This window comes from Caretta caretta, chromosome 10, assembly GCF_965140235.1.
Source record: "Caretta caretta isolate rCarCar2 chromosome 10, rCarCar1.hap1, whole genome shotgun sequence".
Lineage (NCBI taxonomy): Eukaryota > Metazoa > Chordata > Testudines > Cheloniidae > Caretta > Caretta caretta.
The window spans coordinates 78,758,544-78,780,490 of NC_134215.1; the positions used below are offsets into that span (position 1 = coordinate 78,758,544).

A 21,947-nucleotide genomic window follows, 5' to 3' on the forward strand; every position below is an offset into this window, starting at 1 on the left:
GGTATGCGTACTCCACAAGGTGCGTAGAGGTCTACTGGGGGGTACTCAACTCATCTAGATCAGTGTTTCTCAACCGAAGGGTTGCAGCCCCCCGGGGGTGGCAGGGGTCACAGAAGGGGTTTAGGGATATTGCAAGTGCAGGGCTGGCAAGCAGGGCAATTGCCCAGGGACCCACGCCACAGGGAGCCCTGCGAAGCTAAGTTACATGCTTCAGCCCCACTGCCTAGGGCCCAGGCTTCAGACAAGGCTCAAGTGAAAAACAGGTTCAAGTATCACACTGAAAAGTAAGTACAATATTTATATTCCAATCGATTTATTTTATAATTATATGGTAAAAATGAGACCATCACCAATTTTTCAACAACAGTGAGCTGTGACACATTTGTATTTTTAGGTCTGATTTTGTAAGCAAGCAGTTTTCAAGTGAGGTGAAACTTGGGGTACGCAAGACAAATCAGACAACTGAAAGGGGTACAGTAGCCTGGAAAGGTTGAGAACCACCATCCCAGTAGATGAAAATGAAAATTTACTGGCTCCGACAATAGAATCCCTGCAGTCATCTGAAAGAACTTCAGTGTCCCACTCTTGCCAAGTACAACGGCTACCATCTTGGCAAACAAACTCGCAAAATAACGCAGGGACAGAACAGAGATTTTTAAAGCACAAGTAAACAAAACTGAAACACCAAGAGCTTGATCAGCAGCTGATGTAAATCAGCATTGCTCCACTGACTTCCGTGGAGACCCCAGTTTACACCGGTTGTGGATGTAGACTTTTTTTTTTTTTAAAGCCACCTTCAAATTGCTCTGGTTATGTCTAAAAATCAGTTATCTAGGTCCTGCTGACCTTAGAGATGTCCAAACTTCCTCAGCTTTGCTACAAAGGTTAAATGAGACAAATAACTCAACAGTCCTACCATTAATGAAACTCCTCTGATATATTTCCCTGGAGCCTTCTTTCAAACGACTAAGTGCCATTACTGCCCGAAGAGCAAATGCTCCTATAAGCGAGAAACCATTGCTGCAGTTACAGCTTGTCCTAGCTACATTACAACCATTACAGAGAAGAGTGAGATTACATTTAAATGAACCTCACACTGCTACAAACCAGCATCCTTTACAAGAAAGGTGAAACAAGCACCAAATTTCAAGCTTTCAAAGGCAACTTAGGCAGACTCTGAAATTCAATGGGAGATGGGTGGCTAACTCTTACATCTGCAAATCTATTAAAAATCCAAGCCACCTGTCCCAGTTTTCCTTGGACAATTCTGTTTCTTTCATGTGGTTTTGCTGGTTCACAAGAACTTTACAGGACCCCTGAAATGTCCTTGTTTTTTCATTTCAGCCAATCAAACCATTTGGTTGATTTTATAACTAAAATGTTGGTCGTTGTTTCCCCCCGCCCCCCAGACATATTGCTCCAGGAAGTAGAATCGGCTCAGGGTTTACCAAGAACAATCCAGTCCAGCTGAATGAGGGTTTAGCATGCTGCACAATATTTGGACTGAGGAGAATAGTCGGAGAAGCACACAGACATTAATTACCAAAGCAGTTCTTTTGCTCAGAGTGATACTACTCAACGTCTCAGATCAAAGCTCTTTCAGACCCAGACCCACAAAGATATTAGCTACCTAACGCCCACTGAAATCATTGGAAGCTGGAGGCCTACCTACTATGGAAAAAGTCCTCCACCAGAAGTAATCTGCTCATGTCACTCTTGAGCCAGATGTTGGCTGTAGCAACACCGGCATATATATATTTAAGTGCATTTTTGTCTTGTGCAAATATTTCATGACCCTAAAACGTGTCACCACAAAAGAACCCCAAGTTTTTAATTTTGGAAATGTGGTGACCCGATCTCAACTTTCCATCCAAAGGGCTCTCCATCTTCTCGACAAGAGAAAAACAAACCAGGTAGGTGGGTCTAAGGTTTGATTATGAAGTTCTGAAGGGTGGTTTGCAATCTGCATCCAAATCCATATGGTGGCACTGCCCAGGAAATACATTTGTGACAACACTGGGGCCACCTTATTTCAACCTTAATTTAAAATGCTAACTTCATAATGAGTGGAACAAAACGGTGTAAATGTATTTCCCACTATAATCCTGGTCTGATCCTTCCAATATGGCCTTCTTTTGTAATTACATCCCTTTGTGATCTCACTCTAATGCCTTGTATTGTGACCCATAAAATAATCAGCCCTCTTTGTCTCTGCTTAATCCTTTTAGACTTCCTTCTTGCCTCTTCCCTCCTATCAATTCTCCCATTATTTAGTCTCAGCCTGCTCTTCCTACCATCCCACAGTTCAAAGGGGGCTGCAGTTTAAACATACTGAATGTCTTCTATACAGAGGAGTTGAAATGATGGGAAGATCTTTGCTGCTTTTAAAGAAGAAAAAAAAAAAAAAAGCACACAACTTTCTTTGCCGGGCAAATAGCTTAAAAGGCAAAAGGACTCAAAGGCATGTGGGAACAGTAGGGTTTTTTGCAAGTGACCTTGAGACCCTCACCCTTTAGGTCACGGAGGCTAGCAGTTAGCGGGGAAGGGGTGTTGGCCTCAGGGTTCACTAGAGAAGTTGGTGCTGTTGTCTGTAATGTCCATCTCCAAAGGATCGATGCAGAGGACAGAAGTCACATCTGCTTTGCACGGAATATCAGCACTCCCCTCCTGCCAACAGGGGAAGTGCCAAGTACACACAGGCACAGTGGGATGGAAGCAAGTGGCTGGGGATCTGCTGAAATAAGGTAAATGAGCTGGGCGCCTACAGTGCTGGTAACTGAGGTCTCTCTGGACAAGAGGTGATGGGGGAACTCTTGTCTGGCAGGTACAGCCCTCTGCAGAGCCATTGTGGGGTGCCAACCTAGATCAAAGCATCAGGCCAAAACATCTCGCCTGGCTTCAGGAAACCCATTTGGCATCAAGCAATGAGACTGCCTTTTTTAATACAATCAGATCAAACCGTGCAACTTGCCAGCATCAGGCCAGATGTGTGCAGCAGCTGACCCAGCATTCACTAGGACAGTGGTTTCCAATTAGCGATAATTGCTTGTTATTGAGTGATATAATCAATGGGTCCTATTCCACGGGCCAGGCTGTGATTTATGATGATGCAAGGCAGCTCCATCAAATTATAGTGCGGGTGGAAAGGCTGCAAATTCTGCAAGACGACACATGGCTTCCAGATAAGCCCTAGATAAACAAAAGGCGGTGATGGTAAGGAGCCTAGCTGCTTTACATTCTGTAGTGCTCTTCTCTTGAAGGAGGCCTGGAGAGTGGTATAACACCAGCGTGCATGGCATAGACCCCATGGAATGGAAATACCACTCAGTTCTTCCATGTTAAACTCATCCTGTGTTTATTTGGGACTAGGCTGTGAGACCTGAATTACAGGACCGTATGGGCTCCTAACCCATTCCTTCATCCGTTCCAGATCTTAGATCCATTTATCTTCCCTCACCTGAGCAGGTAGGTAGGAGTAGACAGAGAGTGGACGGAGCCTGAGCTCCACCAATCCCTATGCCTGCATGCCAGTGGTAGAAGCCAACAGAAAGTGCTATTCCGCTGGAAGGAGAAGGAAGCAGGGAGGAATTTGTGCCTCTGAGAGAGTAGTGTTGATATGCTAGAGTTTATGGTCTTGCTCAGGGCTATGCCTACAGACACAATCAAGCCCTTTGCATCTGTTTTATCCAGCAAAAGGAGAATGTAAAACAAAAACAAAACAAAGCATCACACCTTTTCATTATTAATACCTAGAGATTATATAGCATTTCCATCCATAGAGCTCAAAGAGCTTTACCAAGGAGGTCAGAATTATCATCCCCATTTTACAAATGGAGAAACCGAGGCACAGAGAAGGGAAGTGACTTGCTCAAAATTGCCCAGGAGTTCAGCATCAGAACCAGGAACTGACCCCTGAGTCTTCTGATGCCCAGACCTGTGGCCTGCCCACTGAATGATGCTATTATAGTTAAACACAACATCTGCAGGCCTGGAGAGAAAAAGAGAGCTAGTGTGAAATGAGCAATAAAATGCCTGATCAAAGTGCCTCTAATCAGCTTTTCCAGGGGCAAACTAAAGATCTTTAATGCTGTCCTGCTAAAAAAGGATACCTCTTTTTCCCCCCTGCCCATGAATCTCTGCAAGCCAGAGCCAGACCTACACAGATACATTCACACATCCTCCCTGATCCTTCCCTTAGGAGAACGTGGATACATGAAACTGATTTTAAGTAAGAAAGCTAAGAGATATGAGAAGATAAATTATGAAACTGTTCTGTTATCTTTAGAAAAAAATAGCTGTATTCAATAACATAATCAGATTATAAAAGAGCATATATGCTGCGACCTTTCAAACCCACACACTGGGGTTGGACAAACAAACAACAAACAACTGGAAAGTTCTGATCAAGGACAGGCCAAGAAGTCTGCTAGATGCAGGTACAAATCTCAAAGGTCTTTGTTCGGTTTAATTACTACTGTACGATTAATTACTGTATGAAAATACTATTCGCACATGTTCTGAAAATCCACATAACAGAACAAGCCAGTTTCCATCCCTGCAATACTACTGTATAGCAACAGAGGTACCCTTATGAAGCCTAGGTTTTATTCATGAGAATACATAGCAATTATATAGCATTTAACTAATTAAATTTGATAACCCTGCCCCTAGGAGGTAAAAAAGTGCAGTTTAGCCCCATTTTACAGATGGGGAAACTGAGGCAGAGAAATGACATGACTTGCCCAAGGCTGCAGGAAAAATCAGTGCCAGAGCTAGGATTTGGAGTCTTGGTTGACTCAGGAATGTCTGGTCTCCATTTCTATGCTCAGACCATGTTTCTCTATATTAAAATTTCCCAAATCATTGCATCACTGAGATGTCTAAATACTGCCAAATCCAAGACTTTATTGAAAAGCTCAGGTAATTTACCTTCCCTGAGATATACGGCATAACCTTTCATTTCAATGCCAATAATCTATGAGGAGTTCGAATCTGAGCATTCATACCATGAGGACCCTGTATTATATGTACATCTGTGATCAGCCTGGTTTTCCAATTAAATTTTACCCAATATCAATGTGTTGAAGTAAACTTGAAACATAAAAAAAAGGCGATATCCAACACACTTCCTGAATGCAAACATGGACGCGCCACCGAGCCAAGAAGACTACAAGCCAAGCGACAATACAAAGCCAGAGTCTGTCATGATGATATGAGACGACTGTCATCCCTTTGAACAGAGTGAAATGTATAGCAGAGCTCTCTGGGGGCTCTGCTTTGTCAGATTCCTTTTACTTCTCAGTAGCGCAGCCTTGATAAACTTTCATGATTTTTTTTTTTTATTTCTCCTTCACTTTTCTGCCCAGCTGTCAGTACAGAACGAAGGGCGTATCTGCAGGGGGACCAGGATTTAGCCCATAGACATTTTTAACTCTTTCATATTTTCTTCCTTAAAGGAAAACAGCACCCAAGATTATAAGCGCTCGTTACCAGTTAATGCAACTGGAATTTCTGTGCTTAATGCACAAGGTGGGCGCCTCAAGGCAAGGACCATCTTTTTGGTATATGTTTGTACAGCGCCTAGCACAATGGAGCCCTGATCCATGACTGGGACCCGTAGGTACTACCATGGGACAAAGAATAAATAACCGGTGGCCCTGGCAGCGTGGAAGTCCAGTGCAAGAGACGACAAACCAATTTCCACCTGTTTGGAACATTGCTTCTAAATACAGCTGGGGAACAAAATTTCCAACCTAAACCTTTTTTCAGCAAAAGAGGCAGATTCGGGGACACTGGACTTTTTCATGAAGTCATGCCAATTTCACCTGTTTCGGTCCAAAAAAAAAACCAAAACCCTAATAAAAATGCTGAAAAAAATAGAAACTGTTCTTTTTTGATACCCAGTCGACTGAGGTGCCATTCTACATTCTAACGAAGAAGCAAGATGGGTGGTGAAGCTTTGGGTCCAGGGAGGACAGGCGTCATCTTGAGCGTCAGAAGGGACTGAATCTGGGACCTAACGAATAAGCCACTGAACTAAGTTTCTAGCTGGCACTTGCGGCGGATTCATATTTTCTACGGATCGGCAACACACGCTGAACAGTGGGTTACACTGGCCCAAGTACACATGCTCAGCTCCATGCACCACGATGCCCTGCAGATGACTCCCATTCCTGGTGGGATCTCACTGCACGGGGTGAGGAGAAGACAGTATATTCTGTACAGGGTTAATGGAGCATGGGAAGAAATTATGACAGCTCCAAGCCCGAAGCCAGAATATGGTCCAGAATATTTTCAACGTGATTCTCTTTCATTGTGATTTAAGCTAAAATCTAGTTACCAAAGGAAATACTATTGAGGAACACACAGCTCTTCACATATATATTGACACCACAGCCTAGAGAGCACTGTTTATTGACAATCAGCTATCCCAAAGGTAACTCCTCTGGCTCTTACATCTCCCACTTACAGGGCCAGGAAGTCGGAAATTATACTCCTGTGTCAGCCATCTCCCAGCTCAGAAATGACAAAACTGGTCACCAAAAACGCTCTGAGGCTTGTCCTCAGGAGACTGACATGTTACAGATCTGGCTACTTGCCTGGCACAGATCCAGACCCTTTGCCTCCTCGATACTGTCATTACTCACACCACTAAACGGCGAGGTTGGCTGATGGCCTCTCCATACACTCAGGAACGGTTGATGGCAGGACTTTCCCTTTAAGGACAGTCAGCGATCCAAAGCCCCACAGCAGGAAGGGAAGGATTTTAAGTGGTTTCGGTGGCAATAAGTATAACCAGGGAAGTTCCACACCCTGACGGAGGATATTGCCTGGGCTTTTTTGCCCCTTCCATCAGATGGTCTCAAAATAAATTACAAAGGCAATGGAAGCGTTTTTATGGGACCACTCCTAGAGCGAGCAAATCATGTTCTCTTAAAGGAGTTGGGGTCTTTTCATAATGTTGGCCCAGAATTTTTACATGAAGGACCTCAGCCTGGTGATAGCCAAGGTGGGAATGGGGTATCTCCTTACTCGAACTGTACATAAAGTACACGCCTAGATATAACCACCAGATCTGGTTGAATGCAGAAAGGACACCCTATTGGACCTCAGGCAGCCTGCAGATAGCCTACTGGCAAAAGGACAGACCCTCTGTGGAAGGCACATAGACAGAAACCACCACTCAGGGGGTTGTTAGTTGCTGCTGCTATCTGGACAACCCTCAGACTCATGACCAAACCAGCAATCAAAAACCCAAGCAGGCTGCATTTAGGAAAACACCAGCAGAGCATATGCCACTCAAGAAAGAATTAACTTCAGGAACAGCATTTCCAAATACAATGGGATAAATAAGAGAGCAGCAGACTGCAGGCACAGGCAGGCCACGGAATCACAATCGTGTTCCACTCAGTATTTTGTTCCCTTTCTTTCTTTTTTTAAATTTCATTCACTCTTTGACATTTTCATTTTTGTCCCCCCTACAGGCTCCTACAACAGACAATCTGTCTTGTGCTGTTAGCCTCGCCCCGGAAGGCAACGCAATGCCACGGAGTAAATAAGCCTTGCTGCCTCCATACTGCCTGCCTTAAATAACAAAGAAATAGTGACCTTCAAAAGGTCTTTGCCTACTGTTGGAAAAGTGATGCCTTATGAATGGTACCTAGCAGCGGCGAGAGGCAAAGAGAATTCAAAACACAGAACAGAAGAGACATGAGTGATGGAGTATTCGCTGTGTGACTGACTGCAACACACTCCTTTGGGACAGGGGATTTACTACCATGAGGTCTCTTTATTTTTCTCCTCCTTAAGCAAGGGCTGATTAGCTCTCCTTTTACAGGAGTACAATTATTCCAAAGATTAGATCACAGCGATAGCCCACATCTGCTCCCCACTCGTCTTTTTCTCTCATTCTTTTAATCCTCTCCTCCACCCTGCATTCAGGTTTCCAGACAGAAGCCTGCCAATGGCTTGGTTCTTACTGTTTAGCAATCCCGTCCATATATGAACTTTCACCCTTCCAGCCCTGCGTGTAAGATCTACAGAAAGAGGCGCACGGACGCTCCTGCACCAGTTCTGAAAGCACGCCCAAGCCACGTCTCTGTGCACCATATACAGGGAGGGCAGGCAGGCAGAAAACGTAAGTGGCAGCTGGGCTCCCAAAAACCCATTAGCTCTGAGACAGAATGGGAGCACATGTACCTCTGCATCTCAGATCTATAGTCAAGTTGTGATGCCCCCTTGGTGTTCAGATCATTTAGATCCTTGTAGACTTACTGCTCTACCTCCAGCCAGCCAATGCAACTACTATGCATCCTTCAACGGTACCAGGGAATGAACATTTCTACTTCCAAAACAAGACCATCCTTGGCTGGAATTTGGAGGCCTGGATAGGGCGAGCGCAGTACTTACTAGCGGCTTGAATCTTCGCCTTACGGCTGACCACCAGCCCAAAGCGGTTTTGAGCCATGCAGTCGTATTCGCCTTCATCAGACGACCCATCCCCCCTGACTTTCTGGAAGCGGGAGACGTACAGCGATCCATTGGCCAGCACGAAGGTGTTCTCATTGTCCATGACCATCGCCCCGTTCTTCCGCCACGTAATGGTGATGGGCGGGATTCCCTCCACCTGGCAGTACAGCACCAGCGGCCGCTCCTGCACGGCTATGTCATCACTGGGCTCCACGGCGAAGGCCAGCTCGGTGGAATGACCAAAATCTAGAAGATGGGGGGAAAAGGGAACAAACCAAGTCAGTTACTTAATCCACAAGAAGCATCCAGAGTTAAGGCTTTGACTAAGACCAGGGATTTATGAAACCCGTCCAGAAACAACAGGTTGCTGTGTCTGGGCCGTAAGGACCTTTCCCAAGAAACGGGCAGAAGCTGCTTGGTCAAGAAGACTAGAAAGGGACCGCTCCAGCAAGGAATAGTTAGTTGCTCCTGGTGCCCTGAGGAGCACCTGGGAAGAGCACGCACATTCCAACAAGCAGCTCAGAGTCTGTGTTTCATTTTGAACCCTCCTGGAGCTGGCTAGGGAAATACAATAAGGAGCAGCTGCAGGCAGTGTTGTTCAGAGATGCCTTAAGGGACTGAAATGAATGGGAACTGGGCATCCAAACCCTTGAGGTGGCTTAGGAAATCTCAGCCATATTATACCCACTTCGAGACTATTACCTTAGCCCTGACTGGTGGGGCAATGTCTATAAAAGAAGGATTCGCTCAAACAATGCACATCTGTTACTTTAGAACAGCCATTCTCCACCTCATAACCCTAGGTGACGGAAAAAAAGCTTCAGCCACTCCTCTAAGCAAACAGAAAGGGATGGTGGCCATGGCCCCCTGACTTATGACACCCCCTCGGGAGTCACGACCCTCAAGTTGCACGTTCCTTGCAACTTATTGTTTCCAGGAAGCTAGTGGTGCCTTCTGAGGGAAGCCCCTTAATCAGCTGAGTTGGGCCTTTACTTTTACCACCTAGCACATCTTATGTAGTAGCAGTCACATGATGTCATTATTACATTCTTAATGAACAGTAAAGTAGGCACAGTAATATTAACTCACAATCTTATGGAGCAGAAACACAAAACATCTCCTGCAGCCCATTACGCTAACTGACATCTTTAGAACATGGGTTAACGTAGAATTTCTAACACTAAGCAAATCCACGCTTCACACCACAAAGATACATGCTAATTTTCTCCTTTTCCCAACAGAATGGCTAAACACTATGTCCTTTGTATTTTATGCTTCATTTAGTCCAGCACACCTTTTTAGGCTATAATTTGCAATGCAGTCGTGATTACAGACTTGAAGGAAAGATGAATATAGGCCAGCACTTTTAAGAATAGTTCAGAGTAAGTGTTTACATGCACACCTGAAATGTAAAAGGGGACCAAAGGACAGCTGTCCTAATATAAATATTTGAAGGGTGTAAACACCATGGATGGAGACTTTACTAGGGTGGTTAAGAGGAAGGATCACTAGAGGTACTGTCAGGACTCTGAGAAAAGGAAAATTAAGTTGAACAACAGGAAAGTCTTCCCAACAATTGTGTTTTACAAGTCTCCCAAGGGTTGTGTTGGAAGCCTCATCATGTGGGGCATTCATCAGATGCTGCTTTCAAACATGAGGAGATCAGAGAATAATAGAAGATTAGGGTTGGAAGAGACCGCAGGAGGTCATCTAGACCAACCCCCTGCTGCAGGACGTACCCCAACTAAATCAAAGAGAAATGCAGTTGAACACAATCCTGCAGTTCCAGGAAGGGATCAGATCATCAGACATGCCTCTTCCATCTGCAATTTCTACAGTTCTCTGAAAAAAATGCTGCTTGCTGCAGGCTGCATGTGCAATGTACCTGGAACCCACCAATTTGCAGAATGGGTATGAGTGCCAGATCATGCTGATACTCAGTGGAAAAGTTCTCTGCTACATATTCCAGAAACAACAGCACCAAATTTACTTTCTATGCACCTTGAGTCTCATCTTACTCCCTCTGATGTCGACGGGGGGCTTGTCATGGATTTTAAATGGTCCTGTCTGGAGGATATTTCCATTCAGTCTCACACTACATAAAAGATGACAAAATACACTGAAAATTAGACCAAATCTAGTTAACGTTTCTTTGGTATGTCACTCCCTTCAGCTCTTCTTGCAGATCTCTAGCAAAAGAGAAGAAGAGATGATGTTGTAAGAACTAGTGTAACCAAGTAAAACCGCAGTAATGATGCCATTCTCCATAGTACGTATCCATATCTCTTCACCTCTTTACGTCCTAGGAGCACATGAAAGTTCCAGTTTAAATTAATGGGGTAGCCATCATTTAATCAGCAACATCCTCAACAGGTAGAGTCAGCCAAGCACACAATGGGCTCAACCCTGCATCCACTGAAATCAACAGCAAAACTCTCCCACTGATTTGAAGGGAGGAGGAGAAAAAGGGGCTAGGGTAATAGCGGTTAAAGTTCCTTTTATGTTCCCCTGCCAATATGTTTCAACCCTGCTCTGGAAAGTCCACTTGTAGGGTGGAGAGCGGTGTTTAGTCTCCAGGGACTCTGCTGATATAGTTACACTGCTGCAAATTCCCTGGATGCAGACAAGATCCTACTGCCATACTCATAGATACCATAGTGGCAATCTGGGCAACTACCTTAGATAACTTTCCAGTTACCTTATGTCTTCTCCTTCTCTAACGATTACTATAGAACCTACCACACTTCATAAACAAACCCCAGGGGACTAAACAGGCAATTAGTCAAACCAACTTTGAACACTCCAGCAAGCAATACGTCAGCTACACCGGAGGAAACTGTTGCAATAGGGATCATTCCCTGGGTCAGAAGGAAGTTTGACACTGTGGCATCAGACGATTCTAAAATTGCCGATGCGGTTGAGAGATCAACAAGTTCCTTGTCCCAAAGCGCTGTTGGTATCGTAACTTAAAATTTTGCCTTGGAATGGGTTAGTGAAGTTAATGGAATCCTGGCATGTGCATGTGTCCAGACAAAGTTCCACCAGGTGGAATCTACTAGTGCTAGAGAATCCATTCTGATCCACGGGGCTTTTTGGGTTTGGCCTTGGGAGCGCTTATCTAAGTAGTTCTGCCTCTCTCCCACTGGCTCCAATGGGATGAATTCTGCGCACAGGTTTGCAGAATTGACACCTTTATAGAGACGTTTTACCTGGTGACCCCAAGCCACAACTTATCATCATTTATCATTTATATGACAGTAGGGCCTACAGGACCTCATCCAAGAACCAGATCCTGTTCTGCTAGGTGCTGTAAACACAGATGACATCAAATGTGTTGAGGGGCTCTTTATGCATACCTTTTGTGCTAGCTAAAAATAAATAAGGGAAAGTGATACAAGGTTATTTTTAAACAAAATTACCTTCTCTTCTGCTTTGTGAGCTAGGGTACTTTTCCTCTATTTTTTTTTCCTTTAGTTCCTATCAGTTACTTATATACAGCCGCTTAAATTGGATTACTGGCGGTAGATACTGAGTGTAACCTGAGAGGAGGCACAGGGACAGAGCCAGCGAAGGAGGCAGGGTAATGCATGGCATGTCAAAGGTGCTGCTGGAGAGGTAGGCATGTGTACACGAAATGGACAGCCTCCATGTAGCAGCGGCCCCCTAAAATAAACATGCTCTCCCACCAGGTTACGAACCCTTTGTTACATGTCTTAGAATGTCAGGATAGCCTCACACACCTCCAGCTCCTTTTTAAGAGACAGCCCTGTGGCTCTCTCAGCGGCTCAAAGTGCAGCCGGCAGAATCCGTCAGTTACATTTCCCCCCAAATTAAGGAATTAGACGAACGTTCGGCATTTTTCTGCAGCATGGGCCAGAGTCTAAATAGCATCTAACACAACAGGGCCCCATTCTCTGCTGAGGCCTCTGGACCCTTCTGTAATAGGAACAAGATTCTTACTCATTCAACTCCCACCAGTGGGAATTTTGCCTGAGTAAAGACTGAGTAAAGACTTCAGGATTTGGCCCAACACCCAATCACTGAAGAGCCTAATGAAATAAATGCCCCATCTTCCCCCTCGTCTGTTGCATGAAATTGCTTATTATTATATGTACAATAAAGAAAAGAATCAACGTAATTACACACCCTTTCCCCACAATTGCTGTCATTATAATAACCATCATTAGGGCCTCTGATTGGGGATAATCATGTTTACCTCGGTAAACATTCTGCCTTGATCCTGACTGTGCGCGCGGCTTGAATGAGGAAAGGGCTGTAGCTCATCATTTTAAAAAATCTGTTGCTCTCAGGCACGTGCTGGTTCGTGGAAGGCTTGAAAGATACTCAGTAATTGCCGAACCTGGGGGTGGGTTTTTTTTGAAGTGAGGAGCTGGATTGTGCCTTTTGGGGGACTTGCATTGCAACTCACAGACCCCTCTCTGGGACTGGAATCCTACCCCAATTCCCTCTTCCTCCAGAGGGCTAGCTTCCTCCTAGCCTAGATCAGCAGCAAATCACCCCTCCCCAGCCCTCTTCTGGCTTACTATGCTTGCTGGCACCTTGGGGCTGGCTATGCCCATTTCCCACCAGCTTATTCTGTGGGCATGTGGAGTAGCAGGCACACACCTCTCTGCTTACAGGAAGGCTGGTGTTGTGGTTAGGGCCCTAGCCTAAGGACTTAGGAAAATAAGGTTCAATTCCTTGCTCTGCCACAGACTTCCAGCAGCGTGACCCTGGGCAAGTCACTTAGGGCCAGGCATTGAGGTGAGGTGCCTAAAGATGCAGAGGGGTGACCAGTGGAATATTCAGAAGCTCTTAAGTGCTTAGACACTTCAGAAAATCCCACTGTGTGTGTTTTTAAGGACCTAAACACCTTTAAAAATCTGGGCCCCAGTTCCCCTCTGTGAAATGGGGATAACAGCCCTGCCCTGCCTCCCAGGGGTGATAAATACATTAAGATGTTTAGGAGGTGCTCAGAAACTAAGTAATGGGGCCATATAAGTAACTAAGATATACAGCCAGATTCCTGTGTGCCCATATTCAGGAATGTCAGGAGGAAGGTAACACCTGAAGGGACACCCGGTACACCGTTCGAAAGCACCACTTAGAAAGTAAGACACTGAGTATCCATGGAGCAAGGTACTACTCAGCATGAATCAAATGTGGCAGAATCTGGCCACAGGTTTTACCCAGACAAAACTCCCACTGAATGAGGCCCAGTTCTGCACATCCTTGTTCATGAAATCAATGGGATTCTCCATGTGAAAAAGAGCCAATCAGGTGAGACAGGGGTATAAGACAGGGAATTCGTCCTGGAAGTTTTGCCTCGCTAAGGACTGAATTAAGCCGAAGGCCTGAGATCCTATATCACTTCCTCTGCTCACACGGGGCCAGGTTGTGTTTCCCATACTCACCCTCAGTATTACTTTACTCTCCAAGCTGTCCCATCCTTACTCAACATGGGAAAGGGTGGCACTATCAGATCCAGGAACTGCCTGAGCTAAAGTCCTTTTGGCCCAGAAATGCTCTCTTTGGGTAAGATTTTTCAAAGGCTCCAATGGGAGTTGATTTTCAAAAGGAGTTGGGCACCATGCCTTTGGACCCTGGGGGAGATTTTCAAAGTCCATTTGACTTTACACATATTGGGAAATTCAAGTGAAGCAAAGATTTTCCTTATCAGATTCCGGATCTTAAAAGGCAGATTCCAAACTCTGAGCCCAGGCTTTCTCCATGACAGTCCAGATTACAGTAAAAGGAATGATGACGTTAGCACAAGAATTCCCCCTGTGGGACAAGCAGCCTCCTTTTAGACAAAGGAATGTTTACTTTAGAGGTCAACCTGGATGTAGGAGAGGATGGATAGATTAGATAGACAGATTAGATGGATAAGGACCAAACAAATGTAAACTCTTGTCTCATAAATAGCAGAGTAAATTTATCAGAAAGCCACCAGTTTGAAGCAAAGTGGAAATAAACTCCATTTTCTAGTCAAATGTAAACCATTCAACTCTGTAATTAATTGGGGTGGGGGGTAATTACTCAGGCCATGTGCATTCATTAGAAAAGTCTAATTCCCTGATATGCCTGTCCACATCTTGGCTGTATATCAAACCTAACATCATCCCATGCAAAGTCCCTGGAAAGAGGGATTTATGAAAATAGACTCTGAGTCAGTGTGTGTTATATTCACTGCCTGAAAAGATGCCAACTGTTTCTAAAACTCTACTCAGCAGCCAGCTTGACTGATGACACAGAGTAACCGGGCACTGTTCAGCCAATTAAACAAATGATTGTCTTAACTCTAGCTGCCTATGCTTTGGAATTTGTGAGGGGAAATTGCTGTACCTTCTCTTAAAGGGAGGGAGGGTGAGTATTATTAGCACTGACATAAAAGAAAAGAGAAAATGACTGGAGGCTTCATCCTACAACTCCCCCTTTGAGAAATATTTAACATCTTTCCGAATAATACACGTGTCAATGTATAGGGTTACTGAACGCAAAATATCTCCTCATATTGATCACACAGAGAAGCCAATTAGCACTTTGGAACTATGAGATTTACCTAGTGCTGAAAGAGAAGGAACTTTGAATGAATTAAAAGCTTAGAAGACACTTCCAAGTTTGTTTGTTTTTATAATTTTAATTTTTTTAAAACTCAGCATTCATTGTGATTCCCTTTAGAAGCTTGAAAAGAAATTTTTCTTCCCCTGATTTTGTCCTTTTCCATTTCGGAACCGTTTCCCCCCGTGCTTTCAAAAAAGATGAAATTAAAAAGTCTTATTTTACAAGATTCAGAGTAACAGCCGTGTTAGTCTGTATTCGCAAAAAGAAAAGGAGTACTTGTGGCACCTTAGAGACTAACCAATTTATTTGAGCATGAGCTTTCGTGAGCTACAGCTCACTTCATCGGATGCAATGCATCGGATGCATCCGATGAAGTGAGCTGTAGCTCACGAAAGCTCATGCTCAAATAAATTGGTTAGTCTCTAAGCTGCCACAAGTACTCCTTTTCTTTTACAAGACTAATTATTGTTATGATCTGTAATAGTGTAACCTGTAGAGTCCCCAACTCAGATCAGGGCCCCGTTGTGCTAGGCGCTGTACAAACACACGGAAACAGAGATCATCCCTGCCTCAAAGAACCTACAGTTTAAGCAGACAAAGCTAGTACTATGATTATTTCCCATCCACAGGTGAAGGAATCAAGGCACTGAGAAATTAAATGACTTACTAAAGTCACACAGGAAGTCAGTGGCAGAGCTAGGAATTAAAATGGGTCCCAGTCCAGTTCAGTTCCACCATGCCCACTGCTGTCCTCACCCAGCCCTTTGTCTCCATATGTTGGGGGAGGAGCGGCAGCTGGTATATGACATGGCTATGCAGTCTTTGCCAGCTTTAGGCTAATGGAGATGCCCCTTCACAGGGAGAATTTTCCTGTCCAATTCTCTGGATGGTTTAAATTCAATGTCAGTGACACAATGTGAACTTGTCAGACTACCAAATCCAGCCTCGTGTAGCCTATTGAATATAAGGGGCCTGACTGTCCTCTGCATTATTCCACTGTCAATGGGGCCACACGAGCATAAACCTGGAGAAGTGCAATGAAGAGTTCGGCCCAAGGTGCCTTACCCACAGAACTATCATGGTTAGTAAAGGTAAATGCCTATGGATGTGTGGGAGCAGGATCAGAGCTTCTGATAGTTAACTGCAGAGCCAGCAGAAAGAGGAGCACAAACCAACTGTTTTTTGGTCAGGTCCTACAAAAAAGTTTTGCTTTCTAAATTTCTCAGTATCACGGGACTATGTTTTAATAAAATGGGGGTGTCAAAGAAACATGTAGACAAGGATGACCCAGTGGATACAGTGTACTTGGATTTTCAAAAAGCCTTTGAGAAGGTCCCTCACCAAAGGCTCTTAAGCAAACTAAGAAGTCATGGGATAAGACAGTAAGTCCTCTCATGGATCAGTAACTGGTTAAAAGACAGGACAGGAATAAATGGTTAGTTTTCACAGTGGAGAGTGGTAAATAGCAGGGTTCCCAGGGGTCTGTACTGGGCCCAGTGCGGTTCAACATATTCATAAATGATTTGGAAAAAGGGGTAAACAATGACGTTGCAAAGTTTGCAGATGATACAAAATTACGCAAGATAGTTAAGTTCAAAGCAGACTGCAAAGAGTTACAAGGGAAATCTCACAAAACTGGGTGATTGGGAAACAAAATGGCAGATGAAATTCAGTGTTGATAAATGCAAAGTAATGAACGCTGGAAAACGTAATCCCAACTAGACATACAAAATGATGAGTCAAAATTAGCGGTTACCATTCTAAGAAAGAGATCTTGGGGTCACTGTAGTAAATCTCTGAAAACATCCACTCACTGTGCAGCGACAGTCAAGAAAGCGAACAGAATGTTAGGAACCATTAAGAAGGGTTAGCTAATAAGACAGAAAGTATCATAATGCCACTACATAAAGCGATGGTAGGCCCAAACTTTGAATATGGCATGCAGTTCTGGTCACCCCATCTCAAAAAAGCTATATTAATATTGCACAAGGTACAGAGAAGGGCAACAAAAATGATTAAAGGTACGGAACAGCTTCCATATGAGGAGAGAGTAAAGAGACTGGGACTGTTCATCTTGGAAAAAAGATGACTAAGGGGGGATATGATCGAGGTCTATAAAATCATGACTGGTGTGGAGAAAGTGAATAAGGAAGTGCTATTCATCCCTTCACATAACACAAGAACCAGGGGTCACCCAATGAATTTAATAGGCAGAAGGTTTAAAACTAACAAAAGGAAATACGTCAACCTATGGTGCTCATTGCCAGGCGATGTTGTGACAGCCAAAACTATAACTGGGTTCAAAAAGGAATTAGATAAGTTCATGGGGGATAGGTCCATCAGTGGCTATTAGCCACGATGGGCAAAGATGCAACCCCATGCTCTGGGTATCCCTGAGCCTCTGCCTGCCAGATGCTGGGACAGACAACAGGGGACGGATCACTCAATAAATTTCCCTGTTCTGTTCACTACTCTCAAGCACCTGGCATTGGCCAATTTCGGGAGACGGGGTACTGCATTACATGGACTATTGGTCTGACCCAGTATGGCCATTCTTATATTCTTATTAGAGAGTTAGGATCTGAAGGAGGTTCTCTAGCAGATGACAACTGTTTCATGGCTGATGAAATTGGGTACCTAAAAATCTGGACAGTGTCCCTTTAAATCTTCCTGAAGATGACCAAGTCACTGACTAGCAGAGCCCTACTCTGTAGTATAGTGCAAACTGGCTCTTTAGGGCATTCAGAAAATTTACATTTAAAGAAGAGAACAGACTATAATGGTCCCTAGTAAAGTTTACTAGCACCGAATTTTTTATCCCCTTTCCATTTCGATGGGAGGTTATATAAAGCTATTTTCCATCAGCGCACATAAAACACGTCCATCATTCGTGGGAGTGCACAAGGACTTAGCCAAGGATAACGCAGCACCTCTGGGACATCTGACCTAGGGCCCAGCCCAGCCCTCTTCACCCAGGGATTGCAGGCATAGAGAGGACTTTTGGGCCCACTACATCATGTTCACTGACTGGCTCCCACTTCACCCCAGTTGCGGATGCTTTGGGGCCCCAGTACAATTGCCTCTCCTCCCATCAGCTGATGAACATTTTGCCTGAGTAAGGAGCAAGTATGAAGTGAAGAACCAGTCTCCCATTCAGCAAAATGCCCCCCGATGTTATAAACTAGAGCAGACAATTCCCAGGGGTTAGAACTCTGAAGACAGTGACAACAAGAGTGAGAAAAATTCCAAACTCTATGGCCTGCTCCAGAGTGAGACCCAAAACATGTTGGTTGTGACCATCTTTAAACAAAGCTGTAGCCAGTGGGGCTCTCGGCTGGAAGGATGGTCCAGGGTGGGGCACCAGTCTAAGACTCAGGAGGCCCGAATTCAATTCCCAGTCTATTTGGGAATACCCGGAAAGGGGAAAGACCTCTTCCAGATTGAGCTATTGAGTGGAATTAGTCAGCAATAAGATGTTCATAGAGTAGACAGTCACCTGGGAGTATAGGATGCATTATTATTATTTAGATTACAGTCGATCTTAGAGACCTCAAATAAGACCACAGCTCCATTTCGCTGGGTGCTGTACACACACATAGTAAGATACAGTCCCTGCCACAAAGAACTTTTAATAGACAAGATGGCACAGAGAGATGAAATGATTGCTCAAGGTCACATGGTAAGTTAGTGGGCCCCCTTCTGCACGTTATTGCGGCTTGGAGCAAGTTAGAGCAGCCTTTGTTCTGCTCTACCAGTACAGGAGGAAGAGCCAGGCACAGAGCAGCAGCAGGATTAAGGGAGCATATACACACCCTGACTTGTGCTCTGTGCAATTTGGCCACATGCAAGGATCTTGCCCACAAAACTTTGATCTATATAACTTTTTTGTAACTATTTCAGACACAGATCCTCAAGATCCCACTACAGTTATGGGAAGTCAACCACATGGGATACACGTACCACATCCCAACGGCTGATTCACATTATGTGTATCAAAGCAGGGCAAAAACACCCAACGTCCTTGTCAACATGCCCATGCCAATCAACCTCTCGGAAAACATGGGTAACTTGTAGCATCCAAAGCAGAGTGGGCAGGGGTAGGGATTATCACCCATCCTCTTCCAAAGGTGGGAACATGCTCTGTTTCATACAGCTCCAGCAGAAAGCACAGACGCTGTTGTGACCCAAGCCTTGTCACCAATGGCTGTGTCTTTTGCTCTTCATACAACAAGTTATATGAAGAAGCCACCCAGGCACAGCGGGGTCCCAGACAATCACCTGTTCTAAATACACCCAAACACACCAGGCCTAGCTACATGCACACTGATGCTCTGGCTGCTTCTAAACCACCGAGCACAGTGAGGGCCCGCAAACAGTGACATTAGAGGGCCCGCAAACTATTTAAAGGGATATTTCCCTATCTCTCTTCGCTACAGCTAGAAACAACCACCACCACGGGACCAATTAATCCAAAATATTTCATAGAGCATAAGTTCTGTTCTTTTTATCTTTTTTTTTTTTTCTTCTGCCCCTGGTCCCCACTCTTCCTTCAAGACCGTTTTCTTCTCTAACTTGACCTTCTCCCTCATTTTTTTAACATCTGGCATTTTCCCTCTTTATCATTCTTTCTCTCCTGCAACTCCACCTTGGTCTTCTCCTCTGTCCCTCGGGGAGCAAAGTGCAATTGCTCCTCACCCTCCAAATACGACTATATCAATAGCTCCATGTGACAGGTCAGGAACTCTTTCCTGCCCCCAAATATGACACTCATTGTACCCCTGTGTCTGGGCCCCACTGACCTTTCAGAAAGTGAATGGGAACCTTCCTCACTGACTTCCAGGGGCGCTGGTTCAAGCCCTGTTGTCTGTGGGGAGAACTGCCTCCTGAAGGTATCAAAACTAATGCCCGGAGATAGCACTGGGATCCAAAGAGCTCCCCATTTCCTTCTGGATCCTTCACAACGTGGACCCTGCAAGACTTCCAAGGGAGGACTAGCCACACCATCCCTATCTGGCATCCCAGGGTGCCTGGTGCTTCACAAGGAGAATGACGGCAGGGAAACCGTCATTGAGAGCTCTCGCTCCGAACTGATGGCAGCAATGCCATGCACCTCATGTGGATGATAAGAAAGAGGGCAGTGAAGGGGATTTTGTATTGAGACTGCAGGACACCTGGAGACCCTGCAGTTCTCTCTCTAGCATCACAGGTCTACAGCCCGCACTCAGAGTCTCCCCAAGCCACGGACTTGACAGTCCTGGACTGGAAGGTGACCCTACGACAGACATAGCAGGTTCCTTTGGGGAAAAATATCCCCAACGTATCCTTAATTTAATCTTTGGGGTGTTTTATTAATTCCCAAGGGATTTAAGGAAGAAAGATACCGCACTAGCTCTTTCCATCCCCTTCAATTCCCTTTGCCTTATCACTTCTCATTCCACACCTTACTGAAAATGAACAGAGGCAAACATGGCCATCAATCTGATGGAGATATAACGAAGTACCAAGGGCTAGCTGATCAGTACTGGCTCCACCTCCAGGGGGTATCAGTTGCGTGGGCCACACATCAAAGCTGTTTTCAAATGAAATATCAGCACCTCTTCCCCTTCATACTCATTGCATGGGTCTGAGCTGCAAAGATTCTTTCGGCAAAAGCATCGGTTTACAAAAGAGCAGCCATACTAGGTCAGACCAATGGTCCATCTAACCCAGTATCCTGTCTTCCGACAGTGGCCAGTGCCAGATGCTTCAGAGGAAAAGAGCAGAGCAGGGCAATTATCCAGCGATCCGTCCCTTATCGTCCAATCCCAGCTTCTGCCCAAGAAAGAAAAAAAAAATCCCAACTTTTGTTTTACGATTAGCTTCATCAAAACAATGAGCAAAAATGAAACAAATCCTTTCCTCGGCTATGAAACTCCGGTTTTAAATTACTAAAGCAGCAGCAGCAGGTCTGGACTGTTAAGTGTCTAGGCTCCACTCAAGTGCAGGCTGCGGTGGGACAGTGACATCTGATATAATAGCAACGCCAGATTAGTAGCTATGTGCTTTTCCCAATATGTCAGCCTGCTTGCCTCGCTCTTCTTTTAAAGTGCAATTATTGACATGTCTGCCCCTTAAACATTGGGTTTATATGCTTGCCAGTGACTCCTGAACATGTGTCAACAATTATTTTTATTTCCTTGAAAAACCAAAATGTTCATATTCTTTTGGATAAAGTGACTGGGTAGGTTTTCATGAGCTCTGCTCTGTAATTTATTAGTTTCCAAACTCTGTAAAACAACAAGCTCCAGTAAAGTTCAAATAAGTTGGTGATTCCAAAGTAATTCTGAATTGACTATTTCCCCTCCCACCGCATTTGGATATAGGCGAATTTAAATTAAAATTCTTAATCTGAAAAAGGTTTGCCTGGCTTGTCTGGTTGGATCAAATAAAAGGGTGATATTATGGGTCAAAAAACCAGAAAGCCGCTCATGTTCTGAGGCTGTTACAATCTGCAAAATGAAATGCATGGCATGCTCTCTAATCAATGCAGAATTAGCTCTCTGCTTTCAACAGGAAAAAGCCAGAAGCTCAGCATGGAGCTATACTGACATGCTGCTCCTCACACAGAAACCGCACGGCTCGGGCCCAATCCTGCTCCCGTTGAAGTCAATAAGAAAGTTCCCATTGACTTCAATGGGAGTAGGAGCCAGCCTCTGAATGTCAATGGTGCGCCATGGTGATAAAGCCAGGCTCTCTTGATCTCAACACTTCAGACAAAGGAGTTACTTTTAGGCAGTGGGGAAGCGAACGCACGGGGGGGGGCGGGGGGGGGATAAAGGAGCACACACTCGATGGAACTGCTTCTAAAGTATCTGCGGAGCATAGCTGTGAAGGGGCTGGTGCTGCATGGGGTCCGTGCTCTGCACTCAGCATGC

The 21,947-nt window shown here is 44.8% G+C and overlaps 1 protein-coding gene across 1 annotated transcript in view; it reads right to left on the minus strand.

Moving 5' to 3' along the window:
* Positions 1 to 21,947, minus strand: part of IGDCC3 (immunoglobulin superfamily DCC subclass member 3) — a 184,731-nt gene that overhangs the window by 158,619 nt on the left and 4,165 nt on the right. Inside the window, exon 2 of the mRNA XM_048867470.2 lies at positions 8,410 to 8,715. Within this exon, the coding sequence (XP_048723427.1) occupies positions 8,410 to 8,715 (306 nt within the window). The remainder of the gene's footprint in view (positions 1 to 8,409; positions 8,716 to 21,947) is intronic.